Consider the following 22,551-nt stretch of genomic DNA (forward strand, 5'->3'; position numbering starts at 1 on the left):
GTAATCATGTTGGGTGGGTTTTTTTGTTCCTTTCAGCATTTCTGTAGGGTTTGGTAAGGTTTTACTATTTTCTGTGTCCTGTGGTTGTAAAACTCTTGAGTACAGAGCTGGCAGCATGGTGTACGGGGCAGCACTGCTCGGCCAGGCAGGTCGTGGGGCTGGCAGCTGACTTCACCCAGCTGCTGCTGCCAGCAGGGTGGGCGGCTGCTGCCTGCTGCTGCACCCTGTTGCTCCGACTCTGACACCCTCACACAGCTTCCAGCGCTGACAGGATCCGGGAGGAGATATGTGTTGGGTCTTTGGGGTGATCCAATGGGAATTGCGTTGTTCTGGTGTTTAGCTCTGATCCTTATCAAATGGATTACTTCTAAGGTAGGCCATTTTATTATTCTGTTTTGACTAACTAGGTTTATAAGTAGCCCGAGAGAAAACAAGTCATTAAGAACTTTGCAAATACTTATTTTCCTTTTTTAAATCTAATCTGTTTTGGAAACACATCATTCGTCATTAAAATTGTGTTTCTTAAGTGTTCATACATGGTTTTGTAGCACTTAACTTCTGCCCGCCTTGAAGTGGGAAGAGTGTGTTTGTAGCTGTGCCAGTTAGGAGATGGGGAAAAGGGATCAGAAATGGCTTTTGAATGGCAGGAGTGTGCTTGCCTCCTTTACTAATAGGTCTGCAGTTTTATAGCACTTTAAAGACTTTGTGAAAATAAGGAAAAACAATTTTTAAATGCAGTGAGAATAATACAAGTTAGTGTATTTTGCTTCCTGGACAGGATATCCTTTTTGTGTTGTTGATTTCAGGATTATGGGAGTGGAAATACCAGTTTTGTTTGCTTAGGTGAAATACTGGCTACTTCACTTTGTCGCCTTTCCATTTGAGGTGCCTGTGTTTTAAAAAATGTGTGCTAATGTTGGACAGAATTAGGAGTTCTTACTCTCTCATTGTAAAGAATGCAACTATCTCCGTAATGTACATTGTGGTAGTAAATATAGGTGGAATTGGAGCCTGGAGATGAGACCAGGCTCTTCTCAGCACACCTTGCTGCGTAATGTTGAATTAATCCCAAAAGGAGGAATAAATATGTTTATAATTGTGAAAGAGAGCCGGAGTAATTGGAAATAATGAAGGAAATGGGAGGGGGGAAGGGAGAATCAGAGTTCATGCATTTATATATAGATAGATTTTTTTTTTTACTAGATCATTTTTGTACAATTAACAAGAGAATCTGAACAAACAAATTTGAATTTGTTGTGAAAAAAAGCTTTGCAAGGAAGATATCTATGCCTGTACTCTTCAGTCATTGCCAGTAACACAGTTCTAAATTTACTAAATGTAAAACCAGTCAGGCTTAGTTGCTAGCACTTGTAATAACTTTTGTGACATCAAGAAATACCAGGATATCCTAATGGATGTTCACTTGTGACTGGAAGCAGATTCTAAATGCCAAAGTTTTACAGCCAGTATGCTAGCCTAATACATTGCCCACATTTTACTGATATATTGTGAAATTGCTGGTTTACTGAAACCTGATGTAGAAAGCCTGCTTAAGGATGATGCCTGTAATTCGGTTTGGTCAAAGATTCTGTTAAGATGGGAAACACAGGAATTCCAGGTAGTTGATGTAATGTAAATAAACATAAAAATTTCTGCTATTTATGGCTGCGTTTTTAAATGTGCTAATGGTTGTTTATTTGAAAGAATTTTTTTGTGTTTATCCAGTTATCCTATTTTGCTATCGCTTTTGAGTCCTTTTGCCATTCTGAATTAGTTTCTAAAGGTGCTATCTTTGTGTGTTTCTGTCCTCACTTAAATCAATCACTTATGCTGGTTTTTATTATGCTTTCTTTTCTGATAAATATTCAAGCTTTTTGGTTTGTGTATTTTTGTTAAGTCTTGAAGTCTTTATGTTGATAGAACTTTTCATAAATCTTAGGATGCTACCTAGGTGCATACATCTAAGGTGTATAAAAGATGTATAAAAGATAATAGCTTTCGGACTGCTTGTAGATTTATCACTATCATGGATAACTGTCATTCAGACAATAGCTAGGTTCGTAAATTATTGCTGTCTGTCTTGGGAGACAATCATGTGAAATACCTTTATAGAAGAAAATGTTCAAATTGCCACATTTGGATATTTGAAGGAGGTGTGCGTTATCTCATTCTCATTAGTATCGCATTCCTGAAATTAACTACATTTTCTTATTGCTGGTTTGGTAAATGTTGAAAATTCTGCTTTGAAGTCCTCTGAAACATTTAGAAAACAGTAATAGGACTGTTTTGCAGTGGCTTACCTGAGTTCAGCAACAGTTTAAGTGCTTTAAAAGAACATTTTCCACACTTTAATGAGTAAAAATTTGGAGAACCTGTGGATCTTATGTTAGCATTGGACTTTAAATTACTTGAAACAATTCTAAACATTTTGATAAATTACAGTCTTGCTATTGAAATCCAATAATAGTTGGAAAAATCTGATCTAATTAGTTTGTTATTCTAGGGACTTCTGGTTGATAAAATGTCTTTGAATGTTAAATAGTTTGCAAGTGTGTGTATTTGAGGCAGCATAACCAGTAAATTGCAGTTGTCGTGATATGACAACATCTCCAAACTTCTCAGTTTATCTGAAAACAGTCTTCTGATTAATTGTTGGGCAAATAACTTGGGCAGGAAAACCAAATAGGAACAAGTGCCTGGCTGGCTGTGTTGCTGTCCTCTGGCTTTTCTTTCCCAGCTTCTGGCTAAACAACTGGGTTGCAAAATGAGGGTTGCGTACTCCCAGAACCTGTCTATGGTTCTTTCTGATGGGAGGTACTGAACGTTAAAGGCCAACAGTGCTGCTGGATTCTTGCTGCTGTTACAGAGCGAGACCAGCAGTTGTTTCAGTTGACAGTCTGAAAGCGGGTTAGCTGGTGCTTGCCAAAATGGAGTGCCTAACAGCAGTGCTGGTGCTGTGTTCTGAACTGGATTGGGAAGTCCTTGTGATAAAACTGATACGTCAATGGAAACGTTTCTGTTTGGCACAAACAGCAGCAGGTGCTCTGTTTCCAAGTGTTACATGCATATGCTGTACTCCCTAGCATCACCAAAGTGTTTTCCCTTTGAAGATATATCTGTGTGCTATTTTGGCACGTTACTCCCATTGCATGGCTTTTAATAACTTCCTATACTTGAGTCAGATTTTTCTGAAAATCTCTTCACAAATCTCTCTTTTGGTAGATACTCCTTTTGCTTGTTTTTGTGGATTCTTTCTATCAATGTTGTTCTTAAAGGATTAATGAATCTTCTGCTTTAGTTTGAACTTCTTCTGTTCACCTTCCATAAAGATATGACAGAAGAAAGGAGACATGAAAGCTTTTTGTACTGTCTTGCCCTTTGGAATAATAAATGACACTCTAATATGAAACTGAAATATATGGTCAGGTTTTCAAACTGGAAGTCCAGTGTAAAAAAACCTGTTCCCAATTATCTTTATCATCTGTCTCACTGCTGAAGTACACCAGCCCACCCGGTTCGGATGGCTGTGCTCAAGTCAGGAAAAGAGTGGAGCTATTGGGAAACTCACTAATCTTTTGAGGAATTTGTTGAATCACTTGGAACCCAACTGATGTTCCCCCTTCACCAAGTTGTCCTTGTGCTTGAAAAGGGAACCTGCTAAAACACGTTAGGATTGTCTTCAGTTTGAGCACTAGTAATTCTGTCAGCATGTTGGAATGATGCTCATTTGTTTGAGATTTGTGCAGAGGGAAAGGAGTTCAATATGCTTTACGGGTTATTAACAGGTACAAGGCTTCAGGTAGACTGAAGAGGTGGCAGTAATTTTATGCCAAATGAGTTAAAAGTATTAATAATGATATTTTAAAGTGCCAGAAGTTAAGCTCTGTCCATGAAGTTTTTAGCTGAGATTCCTGTAGGCTGATACAGTGTATGCTACAGTCGTCTCAGTCATCTCGGGTATAATTTTAGTGTAACTATAGTCTTGATATCTTGGTGTAGGTTACAGAGAGTGGGCCTTTGATTAGCAGTGAGAATCATAGAATCACCAGGTTGGAAAAGACCTCTTGGATCATCGAGTCCAACCATTCCTATCTGCCACTGAACCATGTCCCTGAGCACCTCGTCTATGTGTCTTTTAAAATACCTCCCAGGATGGGGATTCAACCACCTCCCTGGGCAGCCTCTACCAGTGCCTGATGACCGTTTTTTTTGGTCTCAACGGGGTAGAGACCTGGTCGTTAAATTGTTTGAACTGTTAAGTGCTCTGCGGAAACTTCAGTTCTCCAGGATGTATTTGCCTTTCTGCTTACAAATTTGCTGCATTTGACTGTTCATATGGCAGTAGAGGCTGATGCATTAAATCTCGTCTTTTTGTTTACAGGATTTAAAAAGTGGAATCTGGGCAGAGCATCTTAAAGAAGCACAGGCAGGGTAGATTATATTACTTATCTTTTTTTGCTGTTTTTCCTTGCATTTAGAGTAGTGTAGGGAATAGTGTAACAAATACGCTGACAGTATTTGAACTGCAGTACATAGTATGTTACCTGTTTGGAGCGTAAGCTGACACAAAGCAATCCATGACTGAATGACTGTAATATTATTTAATTCACCTGCCTATCACAAGCTACTACAAACCTCTGTACCATTAGCTTCCTCCTCTGTCTCTGTCTGCCCACCACCATGCTCCCAGCTATCGTTACCTCACTTGTTTGCCTGGTCTAAAGGTATGAAGATCTGACCGCTTATCAGTCATTCTGGATCTGTCCCTTGGTGGAACTTGCTAATAAATATTTTCCTCTTACCTCTTTTATTTAATAAATTTAAATGGATGAATTATCTTTAGGATCTCTATTCTTTTAGCAAATAAATGAATAAATAATTTTGCACAATAAATTGTCTCTTTTTCGTCAGGAAACCAAACTTTGAAAGGTAATTTTAAAAGACTTTGCTCAAAGATTCCTATGCAATCTTTCAGAGTCCTTGTAGAATGAAATCACTTGTTTGTATAAACAACTGATTTATGTCTTTAAAAATGTGCTTTGTGTTTGATACCATACGTGAATGTACTACTTTATCTAGCAAATTATATTTCTGGAAAGCAAGTTATAATTTGGAATCAACATATCAAAAGTATTTATTTTTCAGTAATTTTTTTACATATTATTTTCCTTCTCGAGACTAATGCTTCACTTGGGTGTGGTTCTTCTAGCTGCATCTATGCTTAGCTTTCTCCTGTATTAGATTACAGAACTGTAAAGGACATGTCCAGAAATCTGTGACAGAAAGTTGCAAATTGCAAGTTAGCACTAAATTGCATTTACTGATTGTACCTAGTCAGTGATATGAACGGTTCCAGGCTACTGAAAATCTATTCAGACGAGATTTGCTGAAATTCAAAGGTAGGTTGTATGAAGAAATTCTGAAAATGTTAGTGGAAAATCAGCATCAATTTCTGCCTGGTGAGTGGTTGTATTGCTATGTTTCCCATCAGGACATGCACATTGCTGTGAGAAATGTTGTACAAACATCTTTTGAGGGAAAGATTACTTGCATGGTTTTTCTTCCAAGTAAAAGTACCACTAAAGCAGTGACAACATAAAAGTGTTGTACAGGGAGTTCTTGTTTATATTCTTTACAATGGATACTACAATTAGGCCCCATTTGGAAGTGGTCTTTGGTCATTTCTGTAATTAAGTATTAAGCTTACCTTTGGAAAAACTTCTCTGACTTCAAGTGTAAGGTTTTCTTTCTTCTTTTAACATGAAAAACATTAAAACAACGACGTGTAACATCCGTGTTTGGAGTCTTAGCACATTGGTTGTACAAATCACGCTGTTGGAGGCTAGTAGTGCAAGATCCTGCACCTCGGACGGGGCAATCCCAAGCACAGTTACTGCCCGAGAGGAGAATGGATTGAGAGCAGTCCTGGAGAGAAAAACCTGGGTGTGTTGGTGGATGAGAAGCTCAACGTGAGCCAGCAGTGTGCAATGCAGGAAGTCAACCATGTCCCAGGCTGCATCCAAAGAAGTGTGACCAGCAGGGGACAGGAGGGCATTCTGTCCCTTTGCTCTTGTGAGACCTCACCTGGAGTATGGTGTTCAGTTCTGGAGTGCTCAGCACTGCAGGAACATAGATCACAAAGATGATCAGAGGGCTGGAGCACCTCCCCGATGAGGACAGGCTGGGAGAGTTGGACTTGTTTAGCCTAGAGAAGAGAGGGCTTCAAAGAGACCTTAGCAGCCTTCTAGTACTTAGAGGCCCTAAAGGGAAGATGAAGAGGGGCTCTTTTTGAGGGAGTGCAGTGGTAGGATGAGGTGTAATGGTTTTAAGCTGAAAGAGGGGAAATTTAGATTAGGTAGAAGGAAGAAATCTTTTACTGTAAGGAGGGTGAGGCACTGGAACAAGCTGCCCAGAGAAGCAGTAGGTGCTCCGTTCCTGGAGGTGCTAACGGACAGATTGGCTGAGGCTTTAAGCAGTCGGACCTAGGAGAAGATGGTGTCCCTGCCCATGGCAGGGTGGTTGGAACTGGGTGATCTAAAGTTTCCTTCCAACCCAAACCATTCTATGATTAATCTCTAGTCTTTATTTGTGTGCATTCAGTTTGTTCTGTAGATGGGTGAGTATAAGTATTTTTGCTTTTTCCCACTTTCAAGTAATTTGTTTCTTTATCTCTTTTTCTTTCTTTTAGAATTCTTTTCAGTAGCCAACATCTGGTTTTCCCATCTTGTTTTCTGACATGAATTGGTTTCTTGTCTTTTGAACTTACACATTTTTAGGCTGGTACAATGTTGTTCCTACTACACAGAATTAAAAATGGATGATGGTGTTCACCTGTAAGTTGGCTTTTATCTGAAATTCTCAAAGGGGTGTGATGACTCTGTGGCACCAAGGACTTCACTGTCTTCAGTGTAAATGAGAAGTGGTGGACAGGGCAACATCATAGTAGTTTGTTGATGTGCGCACACAAAAAGTCTTTATTTCTTTATTTCAAATATTGTGAACTGGCAAAACAGAAGTCTCGCTGTGAAGGTGATTCTCTGGTCCTCAGCTTAAGGAGTAACATTAATAAAGGCCCTAGGAAGTGGCAGAAGATGGAGAAAGCATAGTATAGGCAAGGTGTGAAGCTGGGTGATAGATCATGTCAAGCTTTGAAGGCTATGTGATGCTCGTGTTGTGTAACTGTGAGAACATTCCTCCAGTTTTTAGCTGTCAGAGGGCCAGTTCACTATGCTTGTGGGAGACTTCTAGATTGTAACTGTTATTGCATTAGCTGAATATGTATGGAACATCTGTAGTTTGTGTGGGTAAGAAATGCAGTCTATATGGGAGTATCTCAGTGTCATGTGTGGATAGCTTGATGATTCTTTTAGACTTCTGTCCTCAAGTGTGAAATGCCACTTGCTTGTTTTCTTTAAAATACCCTTATGTACGATGTCCTGCTTTAGTAGTATCTTAATTTGCCTACGGAAAGTACTGGGTGGAATGAAAGGACTGTGTGGCAACCAAGTCCTGCCCTTGCAGAATAAAGATTGAATTCCTAGGACTGCAGTAGTGGTGTCATTTGAGTTCTTTTAGTTCTTTTAAATCTACTCTTAGCTTTGAAAGATGGAAATAGCCCATAGGTAAAAGTAAATAAATAAACCAGGAACTGTAAGCAGTTAAGTATTACATTCTAGAAGGCTGTGAGGAGGATGGGTTTTTTGTCTACTTATTATTGTTCTGCGCCATTTTTTTTATTGTGAGGATTTGATTGAGGAGCATCTGGGAGGAAATTTAGGGGCAATTTTTCTTTTCGCGCTCTTGTACTGTTTTTCATAATCACCTTACCACCAACTCCTGTCCTTCCTTTGTCCCCTCCTAAATTAAAATCAGTATACACACACGTTTAAATTTGAAAGATACATGTTCAAATTTCCAAAGTTAATTTTGAGAATTAAATTGGAAATGGACAACTTATATTTCATTTCAATTTAAAAATGATTCATTTCTAACTTGCATAAAATATACCTTTTTTTTTTTTCCAGAGACGTGGAGCAATTTCCTATGACAGCTCTGATCAGACTGCGTTGTACATTCGTATGCTAGGTAAGCATACCAGTTTCTATATTGCAAAGTTTTAACATTTATGACCAATTTAAAGTAAACGGGGTTTTATTGAGTGTTGAATTCTTAAGCTTATCATTCCCTTTCTCCTGGATAATATTCTGGTTAGACTCTTGAGAGTTTTGGGTTCTTCTGTGTTGACTTGGGGGTTTTGGTTTGCCTTTTTTCTTTTTTGCTTCCCAATTTAACCATTGTGTCAGCTGTTTTATTCCTATATTAAAAAGAAAATAGAAAGACCTTATAATTAATGTAATATGTTTGGTAGAAGTTAAGTTTTCCAAGTGACTCACGATTGATCTTCACTTCCTGTGATGGAATTTATCACTTTTGCGTGGTATCCTTCTGGTTAAAACTGTAGCTTAGGAAACACTTGTGTGAGAGTTGCCACACGCTTCAAGGAACTTTGATACTGAGGCTATGAAATGCTCGAGGTGTTCTTGAAATAATTATACAGTTTTAAACAATACTTCTCTTATTGATCTTGGATGACTTGAGAAGGGAAAGGACGTGTCACAGGGCCAGTAGTTCAGTCAGTTTGCTGAAGGATGTTTCCAGAGTCACAACTAGATAAAGGGTAAAACCGAATTAAAAGGGAACAACAGTATCAGGAGGGGCAAACATCTGGGGGAGCCCGTCTGTGATAGTGAGTGCGTGGAAGGGGTTGAGGTTAGTCCTTGAGAGGAGAAAGACGAAAAGCTCTTGCAGATCTGGCTGCTGGATTCAGAACTTCCTGCACCTCTTCGGGAGGCTGCTGGTGGTGCAGATGGCATGGGGACTGTGTATGTACTCTAAGTCTGTTTCGCTGCAAAATTATGCCACTTAATTGAAGCCATCTTGAGCTATGATTTTGTGTTGAAATGGACTATGAATGCTTGCATGATGTCTTGCACGGCTCAATGAACATCAACAGCTAGTGATTATAAATTCTTAACTGGCTCCAACTAAATCAGCCAGAACATGTCTTTTTATGTCCTGAGTCTTTTCAATTTAATTGTATATTGTATGTATTAAAATCCCCAGAAATTCATAACTGCATTGTCTATGAATTTAAAATTGTAAGCTATATGCATGTGTACAAGTGTTTCTATATATGAGTTTATAGTCATAACCTACGTATGCAGGCATACACATGCACACATATAAAAAAAAATCCAGTTTTGACTTAGCATCTTCACATTTTTGTTTTTCAATTATTTTGATTTTTCAAGTTTGTGAAGTTAATACTATAGCACTGTCTGCCTACTGAAGGGTTTCTGATAAGAGAATGTGGTTACTTTGGAAGTTTGTAAAAGGAGGAGAACGGAAGATGCTGGTTTCTAAATATTTATTGAAAAAAGCTGCAGCCTTCTTTTTTTCTTGTTGGAAATAGATTTATTTAATTTTCATGAGTTAAAATAACTTTAATTTTTAATCATCCTTTTTTGTGGGATGAACACTAGAATTGTTCAAAGTGTGATTTTTCTGCTGTAGTCACTAGAATAAGAAAGTAAATTCAGGGCTGAAGTAGTTTTGTTTGCTTGGTTTTGTGATATTTTCTTTTTAAACTAAATTTATTTTTCTCTGTATTTAGATAATATTCCCTCTTTTTGCTTCAAAATCCTACACATCGAGTACTTTTAATCCCACGACAGGGGTCATATATATGTATTTATTTAAAAAAGGCACTGATATGCTTGAATTAAAGTTAGTGTGAGTATATGTCTGTCTTTGTATGTCTTGAAAATTAATTTGCTAGTGATAGAAACTCAGCTTGTAAGACAATAATTTCTAGGGAGAATAATCAGATTTCTTTTGCTACTTTGGAAGTTAAACTGTGCCATGAAATAGGCCCAATTTTTCTGCAAAAGGACTTGTGATAATAATCAATTAAATCTAGAGGAAAAGAAAGTATGACTTCCTTGGAATATACACATGAACTGATGGGAAAAATCTTATTTGTTTTGAAATCTTTGATTATTCTTACAGGCAGAACTGGAATATATTCAGAATATGATGTTAAGTAAATTTAAATTTTCATTTGTTCTCTCATTGGAATTAATTATTGGACTGTATGATTGGTGTTTGTTATGAATAGCATAACTTCTGCGGGAATTCGTTGTTCAGCGATGCTAGCTATTCAGAGGCAGTAGGGCTTTTAGAGGATTGAACTAACCTCAGCTGTGGGGAGGAGGGTACTAACAAGGAAGCAAAAAATTGCTCATTGGTTGCTTGAATCGGTATGTTAAATTTTTATTACTTGCTCACTTATTGGTGATCACTTAGTAAGCTATACTGTACAAGTTAGCAACTATTTACAAACTTATTACTGTTGTATTTGTACCTGGACTTTAAAGACCAGCCTGAAAGCTGAACAGTTAGACGCATCAGTATGTAGAAACATTCCTATCAGAGTAGATTCAAGAATGAATATATTCAATTAGAATTTTTTGCAAGAGGTGTAAAGTGTTGCATTTCCCATACAGTATTTTGAGGGTTTGGGATTTGTATTTTTATTTATCTTTAGTACAGTTTAGCAGAGTAAGCTGTAAGGAGTCCTCGGCTGTAACTTAATGGGAAGTGTTAGGCGCAGTCATGAGAGGTTTTGCCTTTTACGTGATTATTATTTCAAACAGACTGTATCTACTAATAAAAGGTACCTCAGTAAGGTGTTTATTTTAGCAGACTAAAAATATAAAGCTGAGAGTATCTGGGACACGTCCCTCTGCCTCTGCTTAGTTGTGCTGGCCATAGAGTTGCTTCCTTTAATGTTTTCAGGCTGTTCCAAAGGGATCTAATGGTAATTCATTTGCACCAAGTAAATAGAAATTCCTGTGGTATGGTAGTGTTTCCAGGGTCAATTTAAAAGACCAAATTTTAGGGGCACACAAAACAAACAACTAACTCCTGTCTTCATCGGTGTCAATGTAAACAAACATCGTTGACTCTAATGACTCATCTGTCATGCCCCATTCCCAAAATATACACTAAGCCACTCCCAAGTGGCTTATTTACTATTTTAAAATATAGATACAGATGCAGCATTGTAGAATTTTTCTTTTAAGACCTTGGAAGGGGTGACATGTCTGCATAACCTCAGTCAGCACCTTCTCTAAACAACTATGAGGAGTACGCAGTTTCCTCTTAGCGCTTCTGTATGGTCTCAATACTTTCTTGATTTTTCTCTTCTTTGCTTTTCTGGTTTCTTGTTTTATACTGCCTGGAAGTTTTGCTGCTGTGCATGGAGTAGAAAGAGTGGTGCACTGACTGGTTGTATTGGTAAGCACGTACCTCACAACTAAAACTGGAGTATTTTACCCTCCTCTAGAGGTCTTGATCACTTCAAATACGAAACATTGGAGGCAAGCTACTGTGGAATGTAGGTGCATGATCTTCTCTGGTAGTGGTTGTTGCATTGTGTTCCTTTTGCTTTATTTCCTCCATGTTCAGCTGACCTGTCGTCTCTTTCTCCAACGAATTTAATAGGAACTTTAATCTGTGAAACTAGTAATTCTTTCTGGAAACCCTGCTCTTCACAACTTCATGGCTTTGACTTGAGTGGTTTACCGTGAGGTGGCTGTCGTAATTTCTGCTCCCAGCTGTCCTCCATGAGCTCTGAGATTTCTGCCCCTGCTCCAGAAGGCCTCAGCTCCCCAAGCAGCTGCTGCATTGTTACTGTGCCATGCTGGAGTATTAGGGTAGCATGAAGTATGTGCTGTGTAACCCTAACGCGCAGGGATGTCAGCTGTGGCATTTCAGCTGCCTCGTAAGTATCAGAGCTGTCCTTGTGGGGTGAACAGGAATCTGAGAGAGGGGTAGGAACTAAATGATCCCTCTCCAGGTAAGTTTTATTACAACCCTGGTTCCTTTTCAGTTTTCAGTTGCAGCTGCAAACCTTCCTCTTCTTCTTCCAGTATTGATTCAGTCTTCAATTGGGTTTCAGCCTTTATGGCATTTTTCTTAAAAAATGCAAGTAATTCTGGTCATGTAGAACTGTTCTGGAAAAAAATCTAGTTAAGTACTCAGCCAACAGATATTTTGTCATATTGGTGCACAAAGTCAGATTTTGAAAGGAAGCCCTCACATTTTTTTAAATTGTTTTTTTTGTATTCATAGAAAATCTCAAAGAGGCAAAATATTGTTCCTGGAAGTCCGGTGTCATTAAGATGTTGGACTTGAATGTGTTGCCCTCAGGAAACAGAGGAGTCTTTTCAGAGTGACTAAAGCAGGGGCACTTAAAAACTGTCAGCTTCCTACCATTTCTACCCCTCTGCCCCAGGAAATTTACCTGTAAGCAAATGGTGCGATCTGATGGTTTCAAAAGATTTTGTAACGGTTTTGACATTTTATTAAAAGGCCTAAATAAATGAAAACTAGTCATAGGTTATTTTGGTTTAGGTGTTGATTCTTAATTATATTTCAGCTACCGTAATAATGGTTGGCTCTGAGGGTGGGCTTGTGTTGCTGTTCAAAGGAATTCTGTAATAGCATCCCATTGTCTGACAAAAGTAATCTTAAATCTAAAATGTCTTGTGCCTTTTTTTTAAAGTTACCTATGAAAAATGTGGCTCTTCCTTAAAATTAAATTCTGTATTATATCAGTCATAGGGTTACGAAGAACTTGTGTAGGATTTCCCACGCAAATCAATGTGAATATTTTGTTGTGTGCAAGCACAATGAAGTGGGTGCATTTGGGGTCTATTGATCTTTGCAAGTCAGATTAACTGAACAGTGAACACGTAATCGTGGTCCAGTATTTCTGAATGTTTCAGGACTAACTATACATATGTAATAGAGATTAGTTTTGCTGTGGTAATAGCACATGGTTTTATAATGTGCTAATGTGCAGCCAGTATGATGCTATTCCTTTTTCTGCTTTTATATATGCAGAAACTTCAGAAAGATGTATGGTATCTTCGAATTCTACTTGTTTTTTTCCAAGCACGTTTATTGTCTGAAATCTTGAAAAATGCAGTAGTTCTGTACAGTGGTAATAGAGACAGCTCTTCTGTCTTCATATTGGCCTAGCAGGAATTTCTGCTTCATCTACTGTGATAAATTCCAGTCATGTAGAAGTGATATCTTTTTCCAAAATAAATCCAAATTTATTCTAGAAAAATGAATCTATTGTTGGTATTTTGATTCTTAATAAAATACCATCTGCTGCTACCATGATCAAGGAGAAAAAATAGTTTTCATTAAGTAGTTTTTAAACAAAATTCTACTTTCCTTGCTGGGATTTTCTTATTTCATTTGTATGCAAGTAAATATCCTCATTTTACATTTATCTTACTACAATTACCTTTTTAATAAGTTGCCATAAGTTGAGGTATTTTTCTGTGAACTTTCCAATTTACTTGTTCTAAGTGTCCCGAATAGGTTCACCAAAACCTATTTCTACACTGGCTGAAACTACTTGCTAATTCACATAAATTTTGAAAGTTAAGCCAAGCCTTGAAAACTAAATATAATTTACAGAAGCTGTATCACCTTTTCTGTAAAAAAATTACCTCAATTAAAAATTGTATGTTTCTTTTAATTCAGCTGGTGAACTCATTCACATGGCTGTAGCTGTGACTGATTTCCCAGATATAATTGAGTGAAAGGTAATGAAAGTTGCATTTTCCTCTGTGAAAACAAATATTTTCATACACAGCTACTAGCGCTTCCTCTTTTCAAAAACTTCCTTTCTTTTTCCTTTTTATCGATTTATTTTATAAATTATAATCACCAGTTGCTTATGCCTAACAGAAGAGTTCTACAATTTGCTGCCTCTGTATTGCCTGGAGCATGCACTCTGCTCAGATGAATGCCTGAAACCTCTATAAGTAATGTATTGTCAGTGGCCTGAAAATATTCACAGGTAGTGACTGGGTAAAATTCCCTTGCAGCCCTGTTGAGGTTTTCAGCTTCAAAAAAAACAGAAGGAATAATAACTGAAAACCAGATATATTTTTCATTTTGTTACTGATATGTTAACCATAGATTCGTTATTTGGGGAGCCCTGTGCCTGCTTATCTTTTGTGGTCTTTCCAGGGTGCCTCACAAGACAACATTCTTGGGAAGTGTGTCACTGTAGATATGCCAGTGTTTATAGATATGTATCTCTAGAAAGATACTTGTTAGGTTTTAAAACTGAAGTTTTAGTCAGTATCTTTAGCTTTTGTCTGACAAGTCGCCTGCTTCAGCATTACAAATTAGCAGGTTGGAGAAGAAAAGCAAAAAACACAATCAAGGTACCAGTTGCTGAAAATTAAACAGCTATATTTTTATTTTGTTCATATAAAATCTGTTTTAATTCCTTGTGTTAAATACTTTGTTTTGATTCATATGAAAATTGCTGTGTTTGAGGAGAGAATACTACGCTTCAAGGATTTTCATAATTGGAAACCAGAACGTTTTCCCATCTTAAATTTCACTATTTTTAATTAGGATTTGAGGAGGGAAGCACTACTGCAGACACTATTGCATTTGATCCTCAAAGGTTTGCCCAGATTTGTAATTGCAAAAGGGGTTTTAAGTGAAAGCTTTCTAATCCAGGTGAATTGCTTACATTAATGCATACAAATACCTCATGAAAGAATACTGATCAGCTTTCAGTTGGTAAAATGCATAAGTAGACATCAACCAGCATGCTAAAAGATTCAGGTTGAAGCTAATTGCAGTGCAAAATAGTTTGATTAAAATTTTAATACTGAGTTTTGGTATTTTAATAGGCTCTTGTGTAATATTCAAACAGCTGAGCACAAGTAAGTAAATGCTAGTGGGAAAATATTCTATTATGTAATATCAAACCATATTGTAACTAGCTTATTTGCTAAAAGCTACCATTCCTAGAAGCTGAATCTTTTTTGTATTATACAAAGTGTTATCGTTTTGTGTGTGTTACTGAGGAACAAATCAACTTTTAATGTTCTTGTTTCCTGTCATATTAAGGTGCATTTTTGCCATACTGGTGTAGCAAGCTGTTCCTAATTTCATCTGAATGCTTATCACATGCTTCTGGCAACGTATGCTTAGGCAGGAGAGATTTTGACAAGAAAGCATGCGATTGCATGTTTAACAAGTCTTCAAACTTTGTTTTGAATTTCACCTTTAAAAACAAAAAGCATTGAAGTAGGCCTATTGTTTGAACAACCCTCCTCCATTAAGTACATGAATCTTTATCCCTCCAGGCTATGTTCATTTGCATTTTATCTCTGCCACTCTTCCACACTTTTATTTCACTCTTGACCCTGTTTCTAGGAGATGTGCGAGTAAGAAGTCGGGCAGGATTTGAAAAAGAGAGAAGAGGTTCTCATCCATACATTGATTTCCGTATTTTTCACTGTAAGTATTTAAAAGCAGATAATTGACAAATAAACAAAGGCTTCCATTAATTTTAACCACTGAGCCTCTAAAAATAAAGTTAGCAGCTTATATAGTGAGACCATTTTTTTAATAATTCTTAGGAAAATCCTTCATGCTGCTTCATTACCAAAAATAGAAAAGGAAAATATTGGCTGCTAAATTTTTATTTTTAAAAATGTAGTTTAAACTCATTGAATTTAGACCTGAATCCCTCTGGAACTGAAGACTTATCGTGTATACAGCTCCTGATGTGTGTGCCAAGTTCTCACTTGGCAGACACAATCAGTTGAGAAGAATACTTTCTTGCTTTCATAAAACAGCAGATTTGCCTGGTCCAGGGTGATGTCTGAAGAGAATTACAGTAGATGTCAATATGCTTGACCTCATGATAATCAATTAACATTACATATACTCAAATGTGTAGCTAGGCCTTAATATTATTGGACATAGACAAACCTTAAATAAAGATTAAAGTGTTATAACAAAACAGACTAATTTTTTTCTATTATGTTTTAGGAAACGTTTTTTTTCCTCAGAAGTGTTGTAAGAATAATATTGTCAGATAACTTCACTTTTTTCTCTACACCTATATTGTTATAACTAAATATATCAGTAGCTGTTTTAATATAAAAGCTTCAATAACCAAACCAATATGCAGCAAAAGTGCAGGGGGGTTAAGTCTTAATTAAATTATGCCAATAATATTAATGTATTAAGCGTCATAAAGTATCTGTAATACCATTGTATCAGCACAATTTCAAGTATTCTGAATGCAGTGGAGACATTTAGAAAAACTTATTTCATGGTAACAAGTGTGGTTGTTGTAATTACCTTAATAAAAACGAGTGGCAGAAACTGGTCTACTTAATATTCTGATCTTAACTGAAGTTACTCTTCTTAAAAGTAGATTACTACTTAAATTTAGAACTCTTAAACTCTCATTTAATTCAAAAGTTAGTAAAATAGGTGAGAAAACAAAGTTTGAAGAGTATGCTATATTAATTTTTTTCAGTAGAGGATAAAAATTCCATCTCAAAGTCCTGATAATTCTACTGAGTGTAATAAACATTCTCTGTAGAAATAGCATGCAATTTATTAATTACATAACTATGCCTTTTTGTGTGTATATATATGTGGCATTTCTTGCTGATGTGGGAGAATACTAACAGAAGTATTAAAGGAGCTACATGTTAAAAGGCAGTCTTGTACGGTGTTGTTGCTGCTGTCAAATGAACTGCAGTTTCTATGGGACTCATACTACTGTTTTCTTTCCATTCTGATGATTGTGCATCAGACAGAACATGACTAATCAGGAAAAGGATTTTCACACCCTTTCTTCTTGCCCCTACTTGTTCAGGCACCGGCACCAACTTTTAGCACCATGAACTGTGGTGTCTAATGACAGCAAAGAATGTTGCTAGGAGGCCCAAAAAAATTCTTTGGCTGTAGCTTCCCTCTTGAGTCAGCTGCTCTGGCAGTTTTCAGAGTTGCCATGTTATAGTCAGTTTTTTTCCCCATCAGGATTGTGGGCTGTTGCAGCAACACTCCTTGACTTCAAACTCCTGCTACATTATGGAGCTGCTATGTTTTCTTTAAAGTCAGTAAGGAATTTGGCCTCATCTCTCAATATACCACTAGATTATTTATTAACTTACAGATTTATTATTTTAAAAAATCAGTAAAATGTTTTCTTTTTTTCTCTGCAACGCTAATTGTGTTTGGATCAGCATTTCCTTAATTGTTTTAAGCAAAAGAAGTTATGTGTCTCATTGTCAGACTCTTGGTAGAGGGAAGTAGTGGGAGTCGGATTAGACCTTATTTTAAGAATATTCTCCCCACCCTTTCACAGTAACTCCAGGAGATTTTGCCACATAGACCTATGTGCCTGTGACTATAAGCAATAGATAACTTGTGAGAGGAGCCAACTGAACCAGTCAGCTCCCTTTGTTTGGGGCAAAAACTGTACTGAAAAGGATCTTGTGGGCAGCAAGCTAAACCATCTGAGTGTTGGTTCCCTCCAACCACCCACCACAGCTGCATCCTGAACATCAGTGATGCATGGACGTGCTTCCTTCATGGTGTTTGTAAAGTTTGACTGTAATTTTATTCTACTATCAACTAACTTTGTTCTAAATATTTTGCTATGATCATTGCTTACTTGTTTTGCAGATGACACATACTGGCTGTCTTTCACAGTGTTGAAGCACTATTGCCATTTTGTATTTTGCTTAGCTTTTGTTGTTTAGCGTTCTTTTCTTTTTGTCAGTGATGTCTTGTGAAGAGGTTGAACGTCTTGCAACAAGTCCAGCTAATAATCTGCTGACCAGTTCTTTTTTTCCAGTATTGTATTAATAGGCTTCTAACCCAGTATTGTTTTGGTAGGTTTGAGGACTACTGAACTTTAGATGCATTACTCTTTTTGTGAAGCTGCTGTTATTTTGTTGTGTTTTTCTTAAGAAAAGGTCACTTCTGTTTCATAACATTATTTTTACTTGCAATTTCAACTAGTGCTACCAAATTAAAGCATGTTGGCATTTAGTTTTTAAGACCATTTTTGTTTCCTAAGTATTATAAACTCAGTGTCGGCATCTTCATTGCAGAGTTCTGTAATTGGCATATGAATATTCAAGTTTCTAAATTTGCTAGAATTATTCTTAATGGTAACATCTTTCTAGGAAATCTGATTTTTAAAGTGGTTGTTGGAAAAATGTCTTCATTCTTACTAGAGATGGTGGTATGGGAGTCATATATGAGGCTTATTAACTGCAGGATTTGGCTGATCGTCAACCTAAGTTTGGGTGGTAGTTTTCCGTCTCTATTATCCATTATTCCAAAAGTCACATTTTTATAGCTAATTGCAAGAGGAGTAGCTCAATAAACAAGTTTTTATTTCAGCAAGACTGCTTCCCGATGAATAGAGAAAGTCAGGATTATATTCACATTGGTTGGTAATCTGTTAACATTGGGACATCAATTAGTTTTTCTTTTACTGGTCTGTTGATTGTCTGTGTAAGACCATGGGCGAGAGCAACCATGCAACTTTCTTCTTCAGAAGTAAATTTTTTACATTAAATATAGGAGTCTGGTTTTGTTCAGTGGACGTATATATTTCACAGTTGCACAGTAAATTACATATACTTCAGTGTTCCATTGGGTTGAGTATAGAGCACTGGATCTACTTTTCACTCCTCGGCTAACAAGGAGGGAGTTTGACAGTTTACTGTCTGACAACCCAGCATGTAATGTGTGGTTTTCAGGGAGGTTAATAAAAAAGTGATTGCAATGGTTATAACCACTCTTGCTCTCTGCTGGCTTACAAACAGACTACAGTTAACATGATTACTTTTAATTTTATTTTTTTTTACGTTACTGAAGACATCATAGATACTAATTTATCCTGAAGTGTTGATCGAATATGTTCATAGGTGCTAATGCAAAATGAAATCTTTGTTCAGAAGAACTGGTAGATGATAGTACGAAAATATTCAATTTTTTAGAACTAGCAAATCAGCAACAAAATTTAGGGTTTATTTTCCTGCTATTGAGAGGTTGTCAATAATTAGAATTTTTTATATTGGTTTTTATATATGTGTCTGTATATACCCCATGCACAAATATACTTAAACTTTCATGCTTCTGAGGATTTTCTAGCATTCACAAACAGAAGAATACATAATATGCCCCAATCACTCACTGTTTCTCCTGGAAAAAAATGACCAGCCAATGTGTCAGTGATCTGTGCAGTATGTTATAGTAAGGAAGTGAAGCCAAAATGAATAAAGTGAAGCTAAAGTGAATAATTAGGACCACAGCAAAAATATTGGTAAGTATCTTCTGCAGATACAACTTTAATGATTTTGAACGTCCTTATCAGGAAGGGCTTGATGGATATGGTCTGGAAGAACTGTTTAAAAACCGAATACTTTGGTTTTATGGAGAGGAAACATTTTTTCTTCTTGTTTTTCCTGTTGTATCTGCACCAGAATAGATAAGATCTTGTCTGTTAGGTTTCTAGAATTCTCTCATGCCACTTTAGTCTGAGCGTGCTTCTGTGGGGAGATGGTGGTTTGCCAGTGCGTGTGGCTCTATTTTGTGTTTTATAGATAACCAAATGTCACGTCTGTGAGTTAAAATACCTTAGAAAGAAGAAAGGTTTTTTGAGTGAATCAGTGTATTTCTGTAAATACTTGGGAATGACTTAATTTGAATCAAATTGATGCTTGCATGCAGTACAGTGCTTCGCATAGGAGAGAAAATGATGTGATGGGAACTTGAGACTTCATTAAGACTTAGATGGTTCTCCTTAGTGGTACATGGAGCCTTTTTAGTGAAGAAGGGAGGAGTTCAGGTGATTGTTATGGGTGATGGATACAGCTAATTCTCTTTCTTAAGAGTGCAAACACATGAAGAAATTCCACATTTTCTTTGGTGTACAACTTTCAGACTGTTCACTTGGAAATTGTAGTTTACAGGACATTTTATGTGCTGCTTTGAGATCTGGCAAGGATGTCAGCATCTACTGTTGGTAATGTTGTTTTGAACTTTCCAGTTTTTCACTCACAAATCTTTGAAAAAGCTTTACCTTGGGCAATGAACATAGACTTCCCTTGGGTGAAAGGCCAGAAGTCAAAGAAGAGAGAAGAGTTCAAATTGATTCCCTTAAAAAACTGGGGAAATCTTTGTGTAACAGCACCTAATCGTGCTTTCAACAATACCATCTAGAGACTGATATAAAATGAGCGTAGTCCAGATGAAGCTGAATGCCCCCTTTTGTTTCAAGAATATAGAGAAATTGCCTGGATGAATCTGGTTCAGAGTAATTGTCTATCTTGTTCAACAGTCTGCTGCGAGGAAGGGTGGGTTTCGCAGTGAATGAAGTCATGCAAGAAGACGTTTCTGTGGTCATAGGTTGAATGTATACATTTCACTGTGAAAGGAGTTAAAAGCTTTGCACTCGTTAGATTTCTTAAAAAGATGACTTTCTGTGAAGAATGCATTCTGAAATTGTCATCTAATTATTCACAATCCAGATTTTTCAAATTGTTTTCTTCAATGTGAGAGAAATTTTGACTTCTGCTTACTGTGGAGAATGTAGTCACACACGGGAAAGTCACAGAAAATGTCCTAAATACAGCTTTGGCCAAAAGAAGACCATGAAGATAAACTTGAAGTGAAAAGTAAGCTTGATTAGGGAAGATTTCAGGGTAAAAACTTACAATTGAGAATATAGAACTGCGGGGAGGGGGGTAGGGGGGCATGTTTTCCCCCCCCTTTCTTTTGCTATCCTAGCTTGTTTGTTTATCTTTTCAAATTTCTGTAAAACATGTGTGCTCTGGAGTCTTGCACTGGTACAGCTCACTCAGTGTTTTGTTGCTGAGGTAAGTTTGGCTTTAGGAGAAGACACAGCTACATCCTATTTTTTTCTTTTCTTTTGAACCTCTCCAATGTGTTCCTTATCCAAGTACCTTATTTTGAAAGGCTTTCTTTTTTTTTAATTTTTATGCTGGTCAATTTGTCATAAAGTACATAAGAATTCTTTTGTTTTAATCTCTGCACCCAGTTGGACTTTTTTATTGACAGTCGTACAAACTTTCAACAGATATAGTTTTTCTGTCAACTACAGTGTGTTACGTCTGAATTCTTTCATTTCTGAGGGTGAAAAACAGCCAAAAAGGATTACTTAATGATTCTGTCATTCCATGGCCATAGAATGAAGAATTCTAAAACCCCAAAGGATGATGGTTCCTTGGACGAAAAGGATTTGATGATGGCGGAATGTGTTTTACTTTTTTTGGGAAAAGAGTTGAACTGTTTTGTGTTGTGTACTTGTTCTTCAAGAGTATCAGTATCTTAACACAGTGTAACCTTTTTTTGTAAGGGAGATATATATATATATATATATTCTGATGATATTCCTGTAAATACCTTAACAAAAACCTTATTGAGGTTTGTTAGCTCATACTGTGCTGCTGTGAGCTACGGATTTTCCTTGCCCAATGGGTAGATTCAGGTTAAACACAACTGCAGGCCTGCTGGAGGTTATGAAGTCTAGAATAGGAATGACACTGTTCAGTTCACTTAATGTTGTATCCTTCACGAGATGTTTACAGAAATAGTAAGAGGAGCCAAAATTCTACAGGAGTAGAATCCTTTAGATACCTTTTCACGATGTTTCCTTTACACTTTTACTGCTGTGTAATGGCTTACGGTACCATTGGAGAATCAGCATTTAAGTCATACTGAAGTACTTTAATCTCTGCATTTTCAAGTAATTTATCTCAGTTTAGCTCTACTTGAGCAGAGGATTTGACCAAAGGACTTTAAGAAGTCTCTTGTGTCCCTTCCAACCTAAATTATTCTGCTGTTCTGTGGCTCTATACTTTGCTAAGCCGGTACTTCATTCTGTGAGATCCTTTAGAAAAGGAGTTCTCTTTTGGTGGTGATGATTCCTAGCAGTTGTCCTCCAATCGGGGAGGATCTGTTGAAGACTACTAGAGTTTTCAACAGAGTTTTGGTACTGCTACAGTTTCTTGAAACCTAACACATTTTTCTGGTTCCACTTAGTCAGAGGACACTTGCAAAGACATGTTTATTTAACTAATCATTAACCCACAGCATATTTTCTGGTGATCGTTATTATTTGGAAAAAAAACCCCAGTATTAATGTGTATATAAAGATATGATACATTAAAACCAAAACAGTCTGGCTTAAATTTTTTTTTTCATTTCTTTTTTCTTCTTTCTGCTTTTAAGCAGAAAAGGGGGTCTAGTGCCTTACAGTGATGCTAACCAGGGTTTTGGAGTGGTTCTAAGGAAGACTGGGAGTATAATCAGGCATTTTAGACACCAACAGTCTTTATATGTAACTTTTTTAAATCCTTGCTGAAATTTTATCTTCCAAACAAAATCATGGTTTGTACTGAATGTCTTAAAAGTACGTCAAAGGCGAATGATGAGTGGAAAATCTGAAGAAAAGCTAAATAACAGGACTTGATGTAGCTTTTTTGAAAATGTGCACAGATCTGATATAATGCATTTGTTAGTGGGAGAAGTTGTGAAATTAGAATGCTTATGGGTCCCTCTAGTGGTGTGAAATGCTAGATAATACTTTCAAATTTTCCT

General features: G+C 36.9%; 1 protein-coding gene across 5 annotated transcripts in view; it reads left to right on the forward strand.

The window, feature by feature from the left end:
- PDE7A (phosphodiesterase 7A) overlaps nucleotides 1-22,551 on the forward strand; it is an 81,120-nt gene that overhangs the window by 33,473 nt on the left and 25,096 nt on the right. Inside the window, exons 1-3 of one of the 5 annotated variants that reach the window (XM_009570881.2) lie at nucleotides 298-372; nucleotides 8,025-8,085; nucleotides 15,325-15,408. In XM_009570881.2, coding sequence (XP_009569176.1) covers nucleotides 313-372; nucleotides 8,025-8,085; nucleotides 15,325-15,408 — 205 coding nt within the window. In that variant the 5' untranslated portion in view covers nucleotides 298-312. Of the gene's footprint in view, nucleotides 1-297; nucleotides 373-8,024; nucleotides 8,086-11,186; nucleotides 11,359-15,324; nucleotides 15,409-22,551 lie in introns of those variants that run through there. The other 4 variants (XM_054057285.1, XM_054057288.1, XM_054057286.1 and 1 more) reach the window with 4 other exon arrangements.

Source organism: Cuculus canorus, chromosome 2 (assembly GCF_017976375.1).
Source record: "Cuculus canorus isolate bCucCan1 chromosome 2, bCucCan1.pri, whole genome shotgun sequence".
In the NCBI taxonomy this organism is placed as follows: Eukaryota; Metazoa; Chordata; class Aves; order Cuculiformes; family Cuculidae; genus Cuculus; species Cuculus canorus.